Source organism: Dermacentor variabilis, chromosome 4, assembly GCF_050947875.1.
Source record: "Dermacentor variabilis isolate Ectoservices chromosome 4, ASM5094787v1, whole genome shotgun sequence".
Taxonomy (NCBI): domain Eukaryota; kingdom Metazoa; phylum Arthropoda; class Arachnida; order Ixodida; family Ixodidae; genus Dermacentor; species Dermacentor variabilis.
The window spans coordinates 56858256-56875718 of record NC_134571.1 but is presented as its reverse complement, the minus strand read 5'-3'; the positions used below and the strand labels follow the sequence as shown (position 1 = coordinate 56875718).

Below are 17463 nucleotides of genomic sequence, written 5' to 3'. Positions count from 1 at the left end.
CAGGTGCTTGTCGTTGGGGGGTGGTGAAGGCGCACTATTGTCGCGTGAGAATAATTTAAATATATCACAGCACTGTCAACCACAACCGAGAGTATTAAGAGCTACACGAGAGAAAGAAATGTACGTGCATGCGTGACGAACAGGCACGTAATAGTAACAGTGCGAAATGAGACGCGTTTATTAAGAAGTTATTGCCAATGAAATATAAAAGACCTCTTACTAAACTCTATTTTTAGTAATATCTTTGCGTGCGTAGATTTACGCGCAGTTCATTTTTATATCCGACCACCTATACTAGTGGCTGCAATTGTTTAGACGATTGATTAAAATATAGGACACGTACTAATGTGCTAATAGATATTAAGAATCAAACATCGTATAACTTCGACGTTACTGACGATTCCATAATGGCGTAAATCATCGGGGCTTACATGCGACAGTTCTTTCCTTTCATATACCATACAATATCTTACAATATCCAGAAAATAATATGCCGAATTACTCTATTATTGCAACCGGGAGCAGGCTCAACAGGTGGGAATAAAAGAAATTGCGGTGGGTGTTGCTCCTATCGTGTAGCTCCCATCCTACCCGCATTATGCGCGATCTTGATGAACACATAGGTGGATCGCTGCCGCCGACAACAAAGGAAACCGAGGAGCTCGTTTCACGATCACTACATTTGCACTGCTTACGCATGGTCGTTCAAAGATTTGAATGCCAACGCTTGAAGTCATGAGAGTTCTCGGAAGCTGAGAGGTTTTAACTTTAAGTCTGTAAGTGCCAAAAGCGCCAAATGTCAAGGGAGAAAAGGGAGAAACGAATGCAGGAGCGAACGTTTTAGTTATAAGAGGAAGAATAACAAAATTACCTTTTTTTTCGCGTTTGTAACTCAGAAACGGATGCAAATAATGATAGTGAAAGTCGAGGAAAAAGGAAATTGAAGCGCGATGTTGCCCCCTTAGCCAACCAACTCCTCTTGCACGAAGGATTCGGTGTTCTTAAAGCCTGTTATCTTACTGTTACCCTCAAGCTTGGACCTGGCTGGGTTACACTCAATGTCAGCCGGATCAAAGGCCTCAAAACCCCGAGAATGCAGAAGCACTATTTTGGAACGTCTGATGTCGTTTCTTTCGTTAGTATTGTCTTAGGCTCCTCCACATACATATATATATATATATATATGTATATATATATATATATATATATATATATATATATATATATATATATATATATATATATATATATTTGCTCCGCGTTCTCTGCGCTTAGAAACGGCTGCGGGTTCATAAGAAAGGAATTTTTCTGCGTAGGGGCAGGGGCCGAGAGCACCACGGAACAAAAACTTCGAGGACAAAGACGACTGCGAGATTAATTCCCATCTAGACTGTAGGAAAATACAGCACACTAATGGAGTTTAAAGCATGTTTATTCACTCGTATACAATAAGCCGACACAATGAACCATTTCACAAATGTATCCAGGCCGTCATTGATCATGCACCATTGTCTCAGAGAGAAAATATGAAGTTTCTGAATGCTCCGATCCCCCTTTTTTTATATATCATTACGCTATGAACGTCCGCTTGCTTGTCAAAGTGGGAGGTTGTTTGGGTGGAAACACCATGGTCGACATTAACGCGACCTCTCTGATGATGCCTTAGCAAAATTGTCCACCTATTTTTCCTGGACAGCGAGGACTATTTTTCCGTGATAAAGCAACTCGTTGCATGCCAGCCACTGGGTGCAGCATCGTGTCTGGAAGAGTCGCGTTGACTGTCATATCTCAGACCCACAGTAGGTCTGAAACAAGATTCAGAGACAAGGCTTCTGTGCACAGAAGGCAGCATCTTGAAGCTTATGTATACTAAGGTAAACTCCTGCTATGGAAATTTCGTTTATAGGAGATGCCTAATTCAGTTATGGCCATACGCAATTGAATAAGCAGTCTGAGCAAGGCCCAAACGTAGGTTTCCTTTAGGTCAGCGTGAGCTTTACTCTTTTACAATTGTCTATTTCGCATAGCATATGCCACAGAGGGCATGATAAACAGCCTTCATCCGTTTTCATAGAATGTCTTATTAGAAAACATAGTGCACGACCATCCTCGTTATACAAAATCAGCGCTCCATTCACTCGACTACCATCCAGAAGTGTCACGCTTGTTAGGCTTGAACCTGAAGTCAGTTGTACATTTGCACCGCGCTTGCAGTGGTCATTGCAACACCAAAATGTTGCAGAGTTTCTTAACCGCAGCGCCCGCGAAAGAAATACCTGTTCACAGGGAATAAGTATGCTGAGCTACAATAACGCTTTAGCTATGCTGACTATCACGCCTAACCAGCGTCGTTCAGCCATTCGCAACAAGGCGACCGCGTAGCGTGAGAATGCAGTGAAGATTCTTACAAAAGCTTGTCAGGTAATAATAGCGATATTTACGGTTACTCGAAGAGATCTGATGACGTGAGGAAGTATCGAAACAACATATCGGTTTCTTGTACGCAATGAATACGAATCCCTTGTTGATATTTGGGCGCAGGGATGGCGTTTGCAGTCGAAAAGCGTCATCGTGAAACACTATCTGTGACTTCAAAGGGGTTATTTCTAAGTGCCGCTTCTAAGCATTGTACATTTTTTCATCTAAGATTCAATGAATGCAAACTAGCAGCAAGCGAACAAGCAGTAGCTGCGCAATGCCAAAGCTTGTCCCTTGCTCGTACACTTTCATCGCAGGAGCCACGTCTACATTTTCCGCGTCACATACGCACCGATAGCGAAAATGAGTGCACTAAGGCAGCTTGCCGTCACTGCGATGCAGCAATGCTCGTTTTAAGCTTATGGGAAGGGTTCAACAGCATCGTGATAACGTGAACCTCGTTGCCCAAGAGACAAAAAGAAATTGCAACCCGCACATAAATTTCAGCTAAATAAGCTAACGCATCGCGTAACAGCCGCGGCGGAAACAACGGGTAACACGAACAAGATATTTAATTTTCCATTATCAAAAAAGTACAGCGACAGTGTGAGACGCTATCGTGACGCGTGTGTCATCGCACCGGCGACGCAGCGCGGCTGAGCCTCGTCGGTGAGGTGCACGGGTGTCGACTCCGGGCACTGGCAGTTGCCAGTGGAGCCCCGCTTGCCGCGTTTGCAGACTTGGCCCAGCACTCGCATACAGTCGAAGTCGTCCGCGCAGCGCTTTCCGGTGGCGATTTTCGTGGTAACTGGGAAAAAAAAATGTAGCGCGTGATAGACAAGGTCGGTAATAGTGACTGGGACACAGCATCTCGTCGCTTACTGACGCATACTTTGCTACATGAATACGTGCGCCGCGCACACACACGGAACATTTCGATTTCATATTCTCACAAAAATTCGAGTTCTTTCTTTTTTCTTCTTCATCATCATCATCATCATTTATTTACCCTTAAAGGCCCTTGGCTTAGGGCATTACATAAGGGGGGGGAGCAGTCGTTACATATACAATGGTCGGTAACAACAAAAAGCAACACAAAGTTCAGGATTCATGTTCAACATTAACATCATTAGAAGCATCAACACTAAGATAGACACAGCGGCTCAAGAACAACTTGGAAACAAAACAAAACACGCATACACATTCAAAAACACGGCAAAATAGCTCAGCTCTTGAAATGTGGTGTTAATAAGTGCCTGAATTTATTAGGTTCTATTTCAGTAACTATGGAATCGGGTAAGTCATTCCACAATGTAATGGAGCTAGGTAAAAAAGATTTATTAAATGAGTTTGTGGAGCCATGTATGCGCTGCAAACTTAAGGAGTTGAAAAGACGGCGTGAGGTGCGAAGCGGCGGGTGTAATACAGAATTTCTTAGCTGCGGGAAGGTATAGTATAATTTGTGAAATAGGCAAAGCTGTGAAATTTTACGCCGAAGTGCCAGGGGTTGAAGATAAAGGGATGCCTTGATAAGAGTTATACTGTGTCGTCTGTCATACTGCGATGTGATAAAACGGGCCGCGCGATTTTGGATGGCTTCAAGCTGATTGATTAGATAGTTCTGATGGGGATTCCAGATCGCCGAGGCATATTCGAGTTTCGAACGGATGAATGTTACGTAGGCGAGTTGACGGACAGAACGGGGTGAAAAAGCGAGGGATCGTCTGATAAACCCAAGCAACTTAGAAGCATCTGTACAAAGTTTTGCAATGTGCTCAGACCATGTTAGTTTGTTGTTCACGATGATTCCAAGATACCTGTATGATTCTGTTTCAGAGAGTGGTGTAGAATTTAATGAATACGGATAGCTGAGGTTATTTCGCTTTCTTGATACATGCATGAACTTAGATTTGGAAATGTTCAGTTGCATAAGCCATGTCGCACACCAGGTTTCTATGAGATTTAAGTCGCGTTGAAGCAGAGCCTGATCATCGGGAGTAGATATGCGGCGGTAAAGGACACAATCGTCTGCGAAGAGGCGGATACAAGATGATATGGCATTAGGAAGATCATTTATAAATATCAGAAAAAGGAGTGGTCCCAGCACTGGTCCCTGGGGGACACCAGAGATGACTGTAGTATTTTGCGATCTGTGGTTCCCTATTACTGTATATTGTGAGCGTTCGCGGAGAAAGCAGTCAATCCATGACAAGATTAAAGGGTCAACGTGGAGGCAGGACAGTTTTGCCATTAAACGCCGATGTGGAACGCGATCGAAGGCTTTGGAGAAGTCTAGGTAAATGACGTCAGTTTGAAAAGAAGAATCTAAGTTTAAGTGAAGGTCTGTGGTGAATTCGAAAAGCTGGGACTCGCATGAATGGCCTGATCTAAAACCGTGCTGTTTTTCATAGAAGAAAGAGTTATTGTCGAGGTGTGATGCGATCTGCGAATATAAAATGTGCTCCAGCAGCTTGCATGGAATAGATGTTAATGAAATTGGGCGGTAATTAGAAGGATCGGATCGATTGCCTGCCTTAAATACTGGGGTTATTTTACTAGTTTTCCAATCATTTGGTATTTCGCCGTTTGAAACAGATTGCTGAAAAATAATTTGCAAAATACGGCTAGAAATGCTCACGGTGCCCTTCAATATTTTGGCAGTTATGTTGTCTGGTCCAGGAGCGCTTGACAACTTAAGGTTGTCGATGAGTTTAGCGATACCTTCATGGGTTATAAGAACTGGTGACTGACGACTTTGACAGACGAAGTTCGCCAAACCTGAGCCCAATGAGGATGACAACTTAGTGCCATCCTCAGAATTTGCGCCAAGTAGATATGCCTTGCATACTCACTAGCTACAATTCATAATTTGAAATACGTGCAGTAAAATAATTACCTAATTAATTAAAAATGAATAATTATGGACGTTATGGAATGACCTGCTCCAACCCACGCGAGTGGGCAACAGCGTGTCGAGGGACACCAATCCTGATCTCACGTTCACTCGAGACGTGCGAAAGGCCACGTGGACCCGACTACCGGACAGGCTAGGGAGCGATCACCACATAATTCAAATCGAGGTTGAGCAATCTCACTGTGCGCACAAGACAGGAAAGGCGCGACTCACTGACTGGAACGCGTATGGGAATGAGCTTGACAACGATTCGGATATCGAAGACGTTGAAGCTTAGCTAAACGGTATCATAGGTGCGGCTGACGGCCAGACCAGGACGATTCAACTATAGACGAGGACAATCCGGCAGTCGATAACCACCTACTGCACTTATGGGAGGCTCGGCGATCGTTCCTCAAACGATGGCGCCGCCAAAAGCTCAACCGCAAGCTCCAGCGCCGAATTGCCCTATTAAGCATGCAGGCACAGGAGTACGCTGAACATCTAGCGAGCCAGAACTGGCGATCCTTCTGCAACCAACTTCAGGGGACCCTCAGCACAAAGAAGATTTGGCATATACTTCGATCCCTGGTTGACGACACCCACACGAAAACCCAACAAAGACATACAATTCACCGACTAATCCACAACTATGGCGGCACAGAGGAACAGCTACTCCTAGAACTTCAGACGAAGCTACACGGCTAAGCTAACCCGCAAACCACTGCCACCAACCTTTCCACCCCAAGGGGGTACCAAGGAGCGCCGAACGAAGAGCTAGATAGGCCTTTCACACAGGCAGAGTTGCAGCGGCCCTCTCTAGGCAAACACGCAATACGAGCCCGGGCAAAGGCAGAGTCACCAACAAGCAGCTTTGACTAGAACGACCTGTGTTGTCTCCCCACTTGTGATCGTCTTCGTTGGCGCTGTTCCTTCGTAATTCAAGTGAGCGTAGAGTCTCGCATGAAAACCCGCAGTGCGTCGGACTGGGCTCCGTCGACTTGCACTGTAGCGTTGCTTAGAGAGATATATTGTTGTCAAGGAATTAAGCTCTTTGAACAAATTTTGCTGAACGAAGACACCGGAAAAATATATTTGAGACGGCCGGCACAAGTGTGCTTGCATAGGGAACGACAACGAACAAACGGAAACACTGCAAAATATGCGCGGAAATCGCCCGAACCGTAGCAGACAACAGGCGCAAGTCCGTTCTCTGACGTCACGCGAGCGGCGCTCACAGCCTCCCTGTAAAACATTCTCTGTGCTAATGGCAAACAGCAGTTACGAACAAAAAGCTTTGTGAATTGACTCCACGATGTCTAAGTCAGCCCTGCACTTGAACCTTTTGCAGACAGGTAGGCTCTGGCTATGATTCTCGAAGGACTGAACATTCATTTGACCACCGTTTCCTTTCCAATTCTTTACTTGCTGTTCTTTACTGTTCCTGACTCCATGTGCCATATTTTCTTTTCCCAAGATGGACTTCTAACACCTAGGACCTCATGAATACTAAACGCTCGCACTGTCTATAGAGAGGATGACTATAAAGTTTTTGTCTATTACCTTTGCCTGCGCCCTTATTGGCCATCTTATCATCTATGTGAAATATGGGGAGCATTTTGTTACATTCCTTGTGCACCTCCCTGGAGAATAGAGAAGCCTTAACATCTAGAACGGTTTATCAGTCATAAAACGTGGCTGCGCCCGAAGTAAGGAGCAGACGATAAATATCCCACGCAATCAGCGGAAGGTGACAGCCACCTCCGTGAAATATTCTTCAACGGGGTGGCGAAGGGCTCTAGCTGGCTGCTGTTCATTTCTCCTGCGTTACAACACGGAAATGGCGAAGGCAGAAATAGACAAAATGAGAGCGCATTTCCAGACTCGCTGCTAGGCTTTTTATAGCGCGAGAAGAGAAATGGAAGATCCTTACTCTGTTATAACTCGAAGCGGAGAAATACCTGCACGTTTTCACGGTTACTTAGGAGAACCACTTACAATAAGACGACAATGGAGTGGTCGAGGGCTTGGGAATGAACAGAACCCCTTGTCTCGGTCCTCGTCTCACGTAGGGGTTTGGTTTCCACTGATGACTTTCTGCGATGTTGGTGTGGAGGCTGCGCGGTAAATGAAGTCATTAAGCCTAGCTGGCAGCGAATTCACCATTTCCTAACGGGCCCTTCGCACACGTTGAAGCTAGGATTCATTTGTACTGCGGTTCGAGTAGCATGAAGAGATCACGTTTTTGTTCTGGGTCTTACTATCATTTAAATCGAGCATGTATAATACGGACGCGTATAACGCGTCTGAAAAGCAGCTGGTATACGCAGGTCACGAAATGTAATTAACAAAACGCGCGTCAAGTATTCACGTAGCCAGGAATTTTGGACATCGCCTTTCGGCAATCTGTTGAACTTCGCCGCAACAAATCAGCATAACTCAATGAACAGCATTACGAAAAATCAAAAATTATACTTCCATAAGATCGACCTAGTTACAGCAGAGTTTTGTTCGGAACATCGAGAGGGTACTTCCTTCTAATATCATATGTATTTAGGACACTTAGTCGGTACTTGGTGTTGAGTTATCGCAGTGGTTTTATCCTGGCCCCAACACTGTTATAAAGTAGCTGGGCAGTCAGGATAAGTACCGTAAATGCATATGTTATTAGAAGGAAGTACGATTTCAACATTGTTAATTGAAACTTGTTGAGACTAGGTCGATCTTTGGAAATAAAGCTTTTTGAATATGTTGCAAATTCAGTTACGCGGGTGTATTACCATGAAGTTCCAACAAATTTTTCAAATGGAACTGTCCAAAATTTCTGGACACGTTACTGTAGAACAGAGCAATGCTGAATTATGGAGCCATAAAAGGAAGAGACAGCGGTGCTTTGATTCGGGTGGCCTGGAAGCAAAGGTAGATTTAGTTATCGGGACAAAGAGCGAATGAAAAGGTCACGGCTGTGGCCACCAACGTTGGTATAGGAACTGCAGTTAAATGTTTTACGGCACAATACATGCGGATAAAAAAATCAAATAGCCGTTCAAAGCAAGGCTCTAGGAAATGTAAATCTAATGGCCTTCATGATGCAGCAGCAGTACTTGACAGGGAGTTAAATTTACCTAGATAACTTCATTTTGAGGTTTGCATTTTTCCTACATAATTTCGCGCGTACTGTTTATATTATAGACATGACACGTGTCTATATTATTTTATTTTCAGAACAAATTGGACATAAACACACTACTGCGGTGTTTCCGCAGAGAAGTAAACTGGCCCCATATCTTATGCAAGTCTACCAGGACTTATCAAATACTTTGAAAGCCAATCAGCCTTCACTATTCAACTGCCTGCTCATTCCGCTAAATAACCGTTATCTTTCGCGCAAATGCGTTTATATAATTCAGAGGACTTCACTGCATGCCCCCAAGTCTTGGTGAAAGGCCGCGCGTCGGCTACTGTGGCCATAACACTTAAGTTCTCAGGATAATGCGACACTTTGGCAGATTCATTATTGTGTTTAATGAATTCAAAATGCAAAAGAATTACATACCACGCGCTGCGCCGCACACATAACCATAAAGTCACACGTGTTCGTCTACTCAAGCGCTGGCCAGCTCTCTGAGCGACACAGTGGACGTCATGCATACGCACATGTCGTCACATTGAACACCAGCCTTTCCAGCATGGCCTCCGACATTATGCCTATAGCATGAAAGCCGTGCTTCGGCAAAAAAAGGATGCTGCAGAAACATCCGTACCGATACAAAACTGTCGTCGTTGACTTGCTCAAACGAAGAAAGAAATGAAGAGACGTTTCTGAGCCCACAGGAATACGTGCATTACTGAGCTCCTCCACCCAAAACCATGTAATCGATGTTGTAAAGAGTTATATGAAAACATGTCAAAGAAGTGCCTAAAATATAGTATGTGTACCTTGAGCAATTTTTGTTCTTAGAATACCTGTGACCTCGCAAATGTGACTGGCTTTCTTTGACGCGGTAAGTAAGTGCGAGTCTGCATGCCATCCGAAGAGGCAATCGTTTATCATACGCTTGGTAAGGGTTGTGACAGCGCACCCAAGACAGGAACAACAGAAGGAATAAAACAACGGCACAGCGCTCTGTGGTCGTTTTATTCCTTCTGTTGACCTTGTCTTGGGTGCGCTGTCGCAACCCTTACCATGAATCCCAACCAACTGGCCCAACTAGCCGTTCTGATGTAGTATATCATACGCTTAACGACATTTAACGTTATATACTTGTGCTTTCTATTTGCGACTAGTAAGTTCAGCGACCTTGCTACAGCATTATTCATCAACCGTGAAAGAGTAAGGAAACTAAAACTATCTCATAAAAATGTGGTACTGAAAAATTTTCTGTCCTATATTAAACCATATGGCACAGCGCCCTCCAAACCAAACACCGATGTCGGACACTGATATTTCGAGAACCAAAATGAGACGGAGACCGGTTCTGCTCTCATATGCAAGCTAAGACTTGTTAGGTCAACAAGTTCGCGCCTCGAGCTAGCGCTCGGAAGTCCCGGCTAAAAAGTGATTTACCGTTAGCACTCTCGGCGTTTCAGTATTTAAGTCCTCTAGACTACACAGATTCATTCGTTATCGTGCGTCAGCTGGCGGGGAGGGGCGCGATTCTTCGGCGACGGACCACACCTTCCATAATTTAGGGTTCACCAGCTTTCGCCGAAATTTGCGGAAATTGACGAGGCTAGCGTATACGGGCAGACATCAAGGAGGAAGGGTGTGGTGCGCTGCGTTTTGAATGGCTGGCACCTATTCCCCCATCACGATTCATCAAGTCGACAGCCGCTCAGTTTTCAGAATCGCTTGTCACCGCCGGCACGGAGCTGTACGCTGTCGAAAACTGAGAGAGCCAGCCACTTGACTTTCATCGCTTCTCTACAAATTGTGAAGCAGTCGGCAAAAGGGTCCCTTTTGGTAAAAATAGAATTCCCCTTGCGTACGTGACAACTGCTCTTTTGGCGGTGGTTATTGAATGCGGCTGGCTTCAAAAAAAAAAAAAAAAGTATACCCGTGGCTGAGTTCTCCATTCTTTTCGTTCATGGGTCCCTTCATTCCCTGCTGGCTGTCTTATCTCCTATCAAATCGCGGTTAGCTAATACACACTACACCACCGTGTCTTTGGCTGCAAATCAATACAATGAACCATGAGCACAACTTTGTTCGTGGGCATGTCAATTGTGTAGCGAACACTGCACCACAAATGATGCGATTGCTTTCTTACTAAATGTAAGATTTTTTCACCCTTGGTAAACATTTCCTTAAGGGGAAAGGCAAACATAAATCCTTCCTGTATGTTTATAGGGATAGAATACATCTTTTCATGGAAACCAAGTTGTCCTTGGCGTAATTATTGGCAAGGCTAAAACAGTTAACACGTTGTCATCAGCACTCAAGAGCAGGCGATGCATATGCGAAAGGTGTTTACTTTTGTTCGCGCAACAACTCGTAGCATGCAGGGGTAATGGCATTAAGCCAAACGTAGAAATGTTCATGAAGCTTGAGCGTCTGAAGTGCTGCCGGTGGCAGATTAAACGAGAAGAAACGAACAAGCCTTAAGGCTCCCCCTACACAGAATGGCGAAACGAATACCGGCCCAGATTTAAAGTTTGCTTGAACTACCAAGGCAGCTGATTCAAAGCCAGAAAAGCCCGAAACGCGAATGGCATGCAGTACAGGACAGCCCGCCCACCGCGGTAGCCTAGAGGCTATTGGATTTCGCTGCTCTGCTCGAACACTGGCTCGACTCCGGACGCAGCGACGATGGTGAATTTTGATGAGGGTGAATTGAAAAAAAAAGCCCGCTTGTGCACTTGGATTTAGGTGAGCGATAAAGAACCCCGGGTGGTCAAAATTCACCAGGGCCCCACCACTACAGCATGCCTCATGATAATATCGTAGTTTTGGCAAGTAAAACTCCCGAATTCATTGAACTAATTGCCCGATAAAACGTCACAAAGCCTCGAGTTAGGTGCTAAAGATACAGTTGAAACATCCAGGGGTAAAACTAGGTTTATTGTGCATGGTGTAACAACGCCTAATGAGAAACTAAAGAAGGGTTACCACATATCCCGCATAAAAACAATTTTTTTTTTTTTTTAAATCGAACTGACACAATATCAGATAAGGATGATAGACGTATTTAGTATATGTTTCTTCGTTTTTTGTCTTTCTTTCAATGGCGAAATACATGTTTTACAACTTGCGTAGACCAGTGCGTGATACCGTTCGGCGAGGCATCTTTCCTCACAGTTCGAACCACAACTTGAAAGCCTGTACCTTGTTTCTTATTGAATCTTCCCTCGCTAGGTAACACGCCTCCCAACGCGCGTTCTCTGCACAACCTCACGCCACTGCATCGTCTCCGGTGGCTTACGCCCGGCGACGAGGGGTCACGGCCTCAGAACAAAAGCCTTGCCGCGCATAAGCTGCCAACATTACTGACCGGCGCGCGCGAAGTGGCCGCGCCGCCCTTACTTGTGAGGCACTCGTTTGAATTGCTGAGCATCTGTTGCCAGGGCCGCCGTTGTGGAACCGGCGATGCGCCTCGGGTTCACGGAGGCCGGTTGCGCAAGCGCGGCGAGGACGGCACACAGGAGGCGTAGGCGCTGCATACCTTGCAACGGCGGGGCTGGACTTCACTGTAATACCGCGCGTGTGGGTCACAAGCAGGCGGGCGGTGGTCTCGAGGCGCCGTAGCGCAAACGGTGTGGCTAGCGTCAGCACGAGCACATCAGAGACGCACCATCTGGCCACACACACACGCACACACACACACGCACACACACACACGCACACTCGAAAGGCCTGTTGGCTCGAGGGTTGGCCAACATTGTTAGCACAGCTCGCGCGTGATGTGCTAAATCGCTCCAAAAAGGGGAAGATGTGTCAAAGCTTATAAACTGCTCAGCTCCGCAACTTAAACGACGGGCCGATGTCGTTACGACTGCGCCCTCTGGTTTTGACGAAAGGCGACAGGTTCATTGGGCAATAATTTTGGAGATGGTGAAGGAGGGTGACCCATTGCGTGGAGTTCTCTGAGCCTTTAACCTTACGAGAGCCACTGCTTCTATTATTTCTCGCTTTGTGTATGCGTCAAAAGAAAAAAGTAACAAGAAAATCGTAAAAAAGAAATACTGCACCTGCCTTAAATTTGTGTCCGAAGTCTATGGAAGACATGACGTTTTCCCTTCAGCGTCATTATCGCTCATTCAAATTCATAGAAGAAATTGAAGCTGAAGTTTAAGCTTAGATTAATTGAAGCGACGAAATCATTGTGAAACTGCTATTTTCTTTTCATAGGTCACAAGCGCTACTTCGTGTGTATACCTATAATCTCAAAGCAAGCACGTGGGCGATAATTTTGGCTTACATAAAAATTACTGCAGAGTCGTGATAACGCCGCTTCTCTCAAGCACACATGTTCTTGCCTTCTATCTGCCTACGCTAGACAGACACAGCGAGTTAGAGACGAGGTTGAAAAGGGAATAGGCTCTTCCTCCAACAGCCCTTCTGGAACAGGAAGAGTCCAGCTCCGGGGGAAGAGCAACACAACGGAGCCGAGTAGTGGATTCGTATAATACGCGTCATCTGCTTGTACAGGAACTCACCGGCTCACGGGTTCTTTAAATCCAGGCCGCCGAGCCGTGGAATAAATCTTCCTGGCTGCGCGTGACGCAAGCTGCCGCTGCTTCTTCTTTCTCCTCGTTTGTCTTTTCTCTGTTTATGATATTACGGCGCGTGTGCCCAGTCAAGGCGCCTTATAAATTGCTCGCACATGTCGCAATGATACATCTTGTTTTTATTTTTCAACAATGACTCATAGTCACGACGGAGGATCGGCCACGAAGCAGGCTGTTTTACAAGTGTTTTCTTTTTTTAATACGATTGCAACCAAAGCAAAACTCAGATTCTAAGAGCCTGGCCCAAAGAACAAGAATGTAGAAACGAGAAGAAAGCGATAGCGAATTTGGAGATGAAATAGTTAAGATTCAAGACATCAAATAAAATCATCAGTGGATAATTTTGAAAATTTATTATACTAATTATTTCGTGTCTCCACTAAAGTAAACATGTCAAGAAAAGCACGCCTGTGGCTGAATCCCAGTGAAGACGCTCCCAAGGGAAAAAAATGGCCGACGAACTTCGCGACAGCCGAAGTTGGCGATAAGGAACTTCTGAAAGTTTTTGTCTAAAGTATATCCGATCTAGCATGAACCGTGAGAAATAAGACCATTAAGGTTACGCAACAACAAAAATGTTAAAATCTAAAAGGAGTGTGTCTGAAATCTGCACCACGACATGCGTTCATTTGTTTTTCTTTCGGTTGTGTAATACATCAGCCTTTGGAAACAGTTTTCTGAAACCGAGACAACTTATTTTAATGCGCTTTCAGTGTCAATACACCCGCCACGTGGCGTTAATCGTCTTCTTCACTACTATTATTTCGGTGGTCCATATGCACGCACGCTTTTTTTACGTAACATCGGGAACACGTGCGCCCGATCAACTTCCCTGTCGCCGTAAACTCTTCTATAAGCTGGTTGAGAAAGCTTCGGTCTCCTCATATTACGAATTAGAAGTAGCACGTCTGTCCGGGTGCCCTCACTAATATGCGTTCACGGTCGCTACGGTCCGCCGGGCCTCCGAACTTCCGGCCTTCCGGCTTTTAGCGTTGCTCACAGGTACCCGTTCCAGCAGCACTCAATTGGCTCAGCATCATTGTTTTTTTAAAACGTAATTTGCACACGTGCCGTCAGCGGATCAGCAATGCTGGTGGAAATGTTGGGTAACGCGGCTCTTGCATGCAAAAGCTGCGTCAATTGACACACGTGCTCCTTAGGATATACTGACAGCCACATCGAAGCGCTCCGCGCCTGCCACTCTGTCATCGTGGATAGGTTTTCAACGACCACGTGAGGTACTAGGATTTCCAGAGCTTCCTTCGATGCCCTTAAGAAGGAAGGATTACCGTAGGGCGCTCCCATTTAATACGTGGGAATGGAGAAGTCGCCTTTTCCTTGGCATTTTCTGCACTCAATTTGGCGATGTGTGCAGAATTTCGAAGAAAGAGTTAGTCTACCGACTTTAGCCAGCAAATGTTCTTTGATGTGAGCAGTCGATTCATCACTTTCTTACAATGTTGTTAAAATCGCAATATTCGAAAAAAAGAAAAGAAACATAAGCACGAAGCTTACAGCTGTGCAATTCATCAATAAAAAAACGATATTACAATTGTGTCAACTGAACTTATTGAGGCTTCTAACGCGGACGAAAGTGTATTATACATCGCTCTGAAGTATGCCAGATATTTCTAAGACTGGCATCACCTTCGTCAAGATTTTAACGAGTTTATCATTATTCCCTTGATTAATATCCCCGCCATGAGCGAAATTAACATTTCCTGCAGAACGAAGACTTCCCTTTAGCGATTTCCTGTTACCTCAGTCTTGTGCCAGTTCACCCTATCTTATCCGTGTGAACTTCCTACTTCTCTGCCATCCTCGATTGGTATGTACCGCTCTTCAATGAGCATCTTTGATGCCAACTTAGGTCACTCGGTATGTACCAATGGGTATGTGCCGCTCTTCAATGAATTTCTTTCACGCCAATTTCGGTAACGAAATGTGACACTTATTATGGGCCCCTCTTCAATGTCAAAAAAAAATCCTTTGAACTTTGTCCGCCGCTCGGCCGGATCGAATGCGCGTCATTATATTCAGACAAGCTTGTCTGACTTTGGCCAATCCAATGCCTGGTTTTGTGTAACTTCATAAGAATGTAATCCGTGATTTCTTATGTGCCCTTACTTTAGTCTAGCTAAGTGACCGGACTTTGTGCTTACTTTATGCACATATCTGACTGGCCTTTGTGTTGCTGCGTTTCTGAGTTGACTTTCAGTTTAAGTGTGGCATTACCTACTTACGTGACTGGACTTTGTGTTTTTATGATTTGGGGTTGACTTTCAGTTACAGTGTGACGTTGGTCTACTTATGTAACCGGAATTTGTGTTGTTATGATTTCTCTATATTTGTCACGATTTATTCTTTTTTTTTAAATCCCTATGTGAAAAGGAGTAGCCGGCGCCAGCTAAAGGCGACAACGTCTCCTAAGTACTACATGATAATGATAATAAAAAAGCTTGTCTGTATGTTGATTCAAACAAGCGCCACGCGCGGACTTGGCGGCGGCGTCGCTCACTGACGCAGCGCGTTGAGTGGGAGGGGCGATAGAGGAATCCGACTGCAAACGCACCCCATACAAAGCGTGTCTCTGCGTTGGCAGCACGGCGTTTCGATACGTTTGCGTCAATGCTAGTCGCATTAACGTCGATATTCATCGTGAGATGAGTTCTGCCGGAATTGTTTTTCCCCCCTCTTCATGTCAACCAGAATAACGGCTACACGCGTTTGATCTCCAATCCACTCCGTTGTCTTCCTGTCTCTCGACGTTGCGGCTAATATTTTTCGGCGGGTTGCTCGTCACGCCGACATTCCCTTCTTTTCAAGCTTCAAGCTTCTGCCCCGTTATAAGCGCCGGTAGAACGCAACAATTACAAACTTTTTTTTGTTTCTTTTCAAACATATAGCGTTATAAACTGTTGGTCATGATTTGGTAATGCATGCTGTACGTGCTCCAGCCCAGTTCTAACCTTCTGGAAGTTTCGTTCTTATGCTCTGGGTCCCCCGTGGGTAATTGACCTGCAGGAAACCTAGTCTTACACTGATTGTATAGGGGCTGAGTGCCAATCACGGATTATCGCTCTTTTTCTAGTCTATTGAATATCACCTTAGTCTCCCGCATATGAATCTTCAGAACCACTCCTAGAATTCGTCGGCTCCACTTAGTTTGTTGCAAGTCACATCTAGCGTTGCTTGAATTTTACTTGTAAGAATGCGGTGCACGCAGTGCTTTGGAGAGATTGTGCGCTGTTGTCTGGCACCTTTCACAGTCGGTATTTGCCTACTTCTCCTGTGAATATTTAGGCTAGCTGTGAAGCCTTTATAATGTCAGTGTTTTCTATCTTGTAAGATATAATGTATTTGTACTCTACGCACAGTATTTATGAAATTCTAAGCTTTATTCTCCTGTTGTGGCAAGTAGTGCTGTCATAATTTATTATGAATTTATTAGGAAGTAGTTATTGATCAAGGAGCTCAGCCTTTATTTTTTCTAGCACCTTATTAAGTGTTCTTTTATTCGCTCTGTACATCAGAGCATAAACACATGGGTATACTTTACAAAGCCATGGTAGAATGACGCGCTACGGGTTTTGTAACGTAAGCCGCACAACATACAACAAAATACACATTTTTCTGTTGTAAATGCTTAGATTGTACAGTAAAGAACACGAGCTGGCAAAATGAGGCGGAATCAAGCAGAAAAATATCAAAACTAACCAGTGCAATGCGCCGGGCTATTTTTCTTATTGAGTGTAGCACTAATTAGCGAAAGCGCGTGGGACGAGATCGTACTCCAGGTGGTCATCAAAAATTTATATAATTCCGGAAAAGTCTTGCGGCAAGTAAAAATAGCACAGACGCTGCGCGTGCTGTAGCATAAAGGTTTACTTTTCTCCAGGCGCAGAAAAAGAAAAAAAAATGAACGCCCGCGTCGGACAGCTGAGATGCATAGGCCAATCTAATGTCATGAATAGAAAAAAAAAGCGAGAAAAATGACGCAGAAAAAAAAATGTTTTCTTTCACACGCCCTCTTTGAAGAGCTCGTTCTATTATGTAACATATATCTAACTACGCATAACCGCCATTTGTGAAGAGACTACAATTACACCACTGCTGAACGGTTGACAAAGGCATGAACATCAATCAGCCTAAGTGGCTTATGAAGTTTACGGATGCTTGTTTTAGTTCTTACATGCAAAATATGAACGTACAATTGAACTCAGCTATGCAGACTAATCGAATACCTAATGTACACGAAAGAAAGCGCCGTAAAAGAATATAAATATAGGGCTGTGCACGTACCCACTCGCACAAGCCCCTTCATTTGTATAGTGCAGGGCTTTCAAGCTTTTTGTTAGCCTCAATCCAGCAACAACACAACAAAAAAGAACTAAAGCGTAAGTATATATTGTATGTTGAACGAG

At 44.7% G+C, this 17463-nt stretch overlaps 1 protein-coding gene across 1 annotated transcript; it reads right to left on the bottom strand.

Annotated features, from left to right (window-relative positions):
* Window positions 1–2972: 2972 nt before the first annotated feature.
* LOC142577770 (uncharacterized) lies at window positions 2973–13055 on the bottom strand. The gene is made up of 4 exons (XM_075687224.1): window positions 12968–13055; window positions 11835–11998; window positions 7310–7428; window positions 2973–3226 (listed from the first exon to the last, which is right to left on the bottom strand). The coding sequence occupies exons 2-4, from the start codon at window positions 11969–11971 to the stop codon at window positions 3033–3035; spliced, it is 450 nt and encodes a 149-aa protein (XP_075543339.1). The 5' UTR covers window positions 11972–11998; window positions 12968–13055; the 3' UTR covers window positions 2973–3032.
* Window positions 13056–17463: the final 4408 nt, after the last annotated feature.

What these genes read in the sequence shown, in the direction of transcription:
- LOC142577770 (XM_075687224.1), bottom strand. Translation starts at nt 11,971, where the DNA reads ATGCAGCGCCTACGCCTCCTGTGTGCCGTCCTCGCCGCGCTTGCGCAA. An exon ending in TTCAAACGAGTGCCTCACAA is followed by an intron (nt 7,429 to 11,834) that starts GTAAGGGCGGCG and finishes TTTACCGCGCAG; the next exon opens with CCTCCACACCAACATCGCAG. An exon ending in CACTCCATTGTCGTCTTATT is followed by an intron (nt 3,227 to 7,309) that starts GTAAGTGGTTCT and finishes TTTTTTTCCCAG; the next exon opens with TTACCACGAAAATCGCCACC.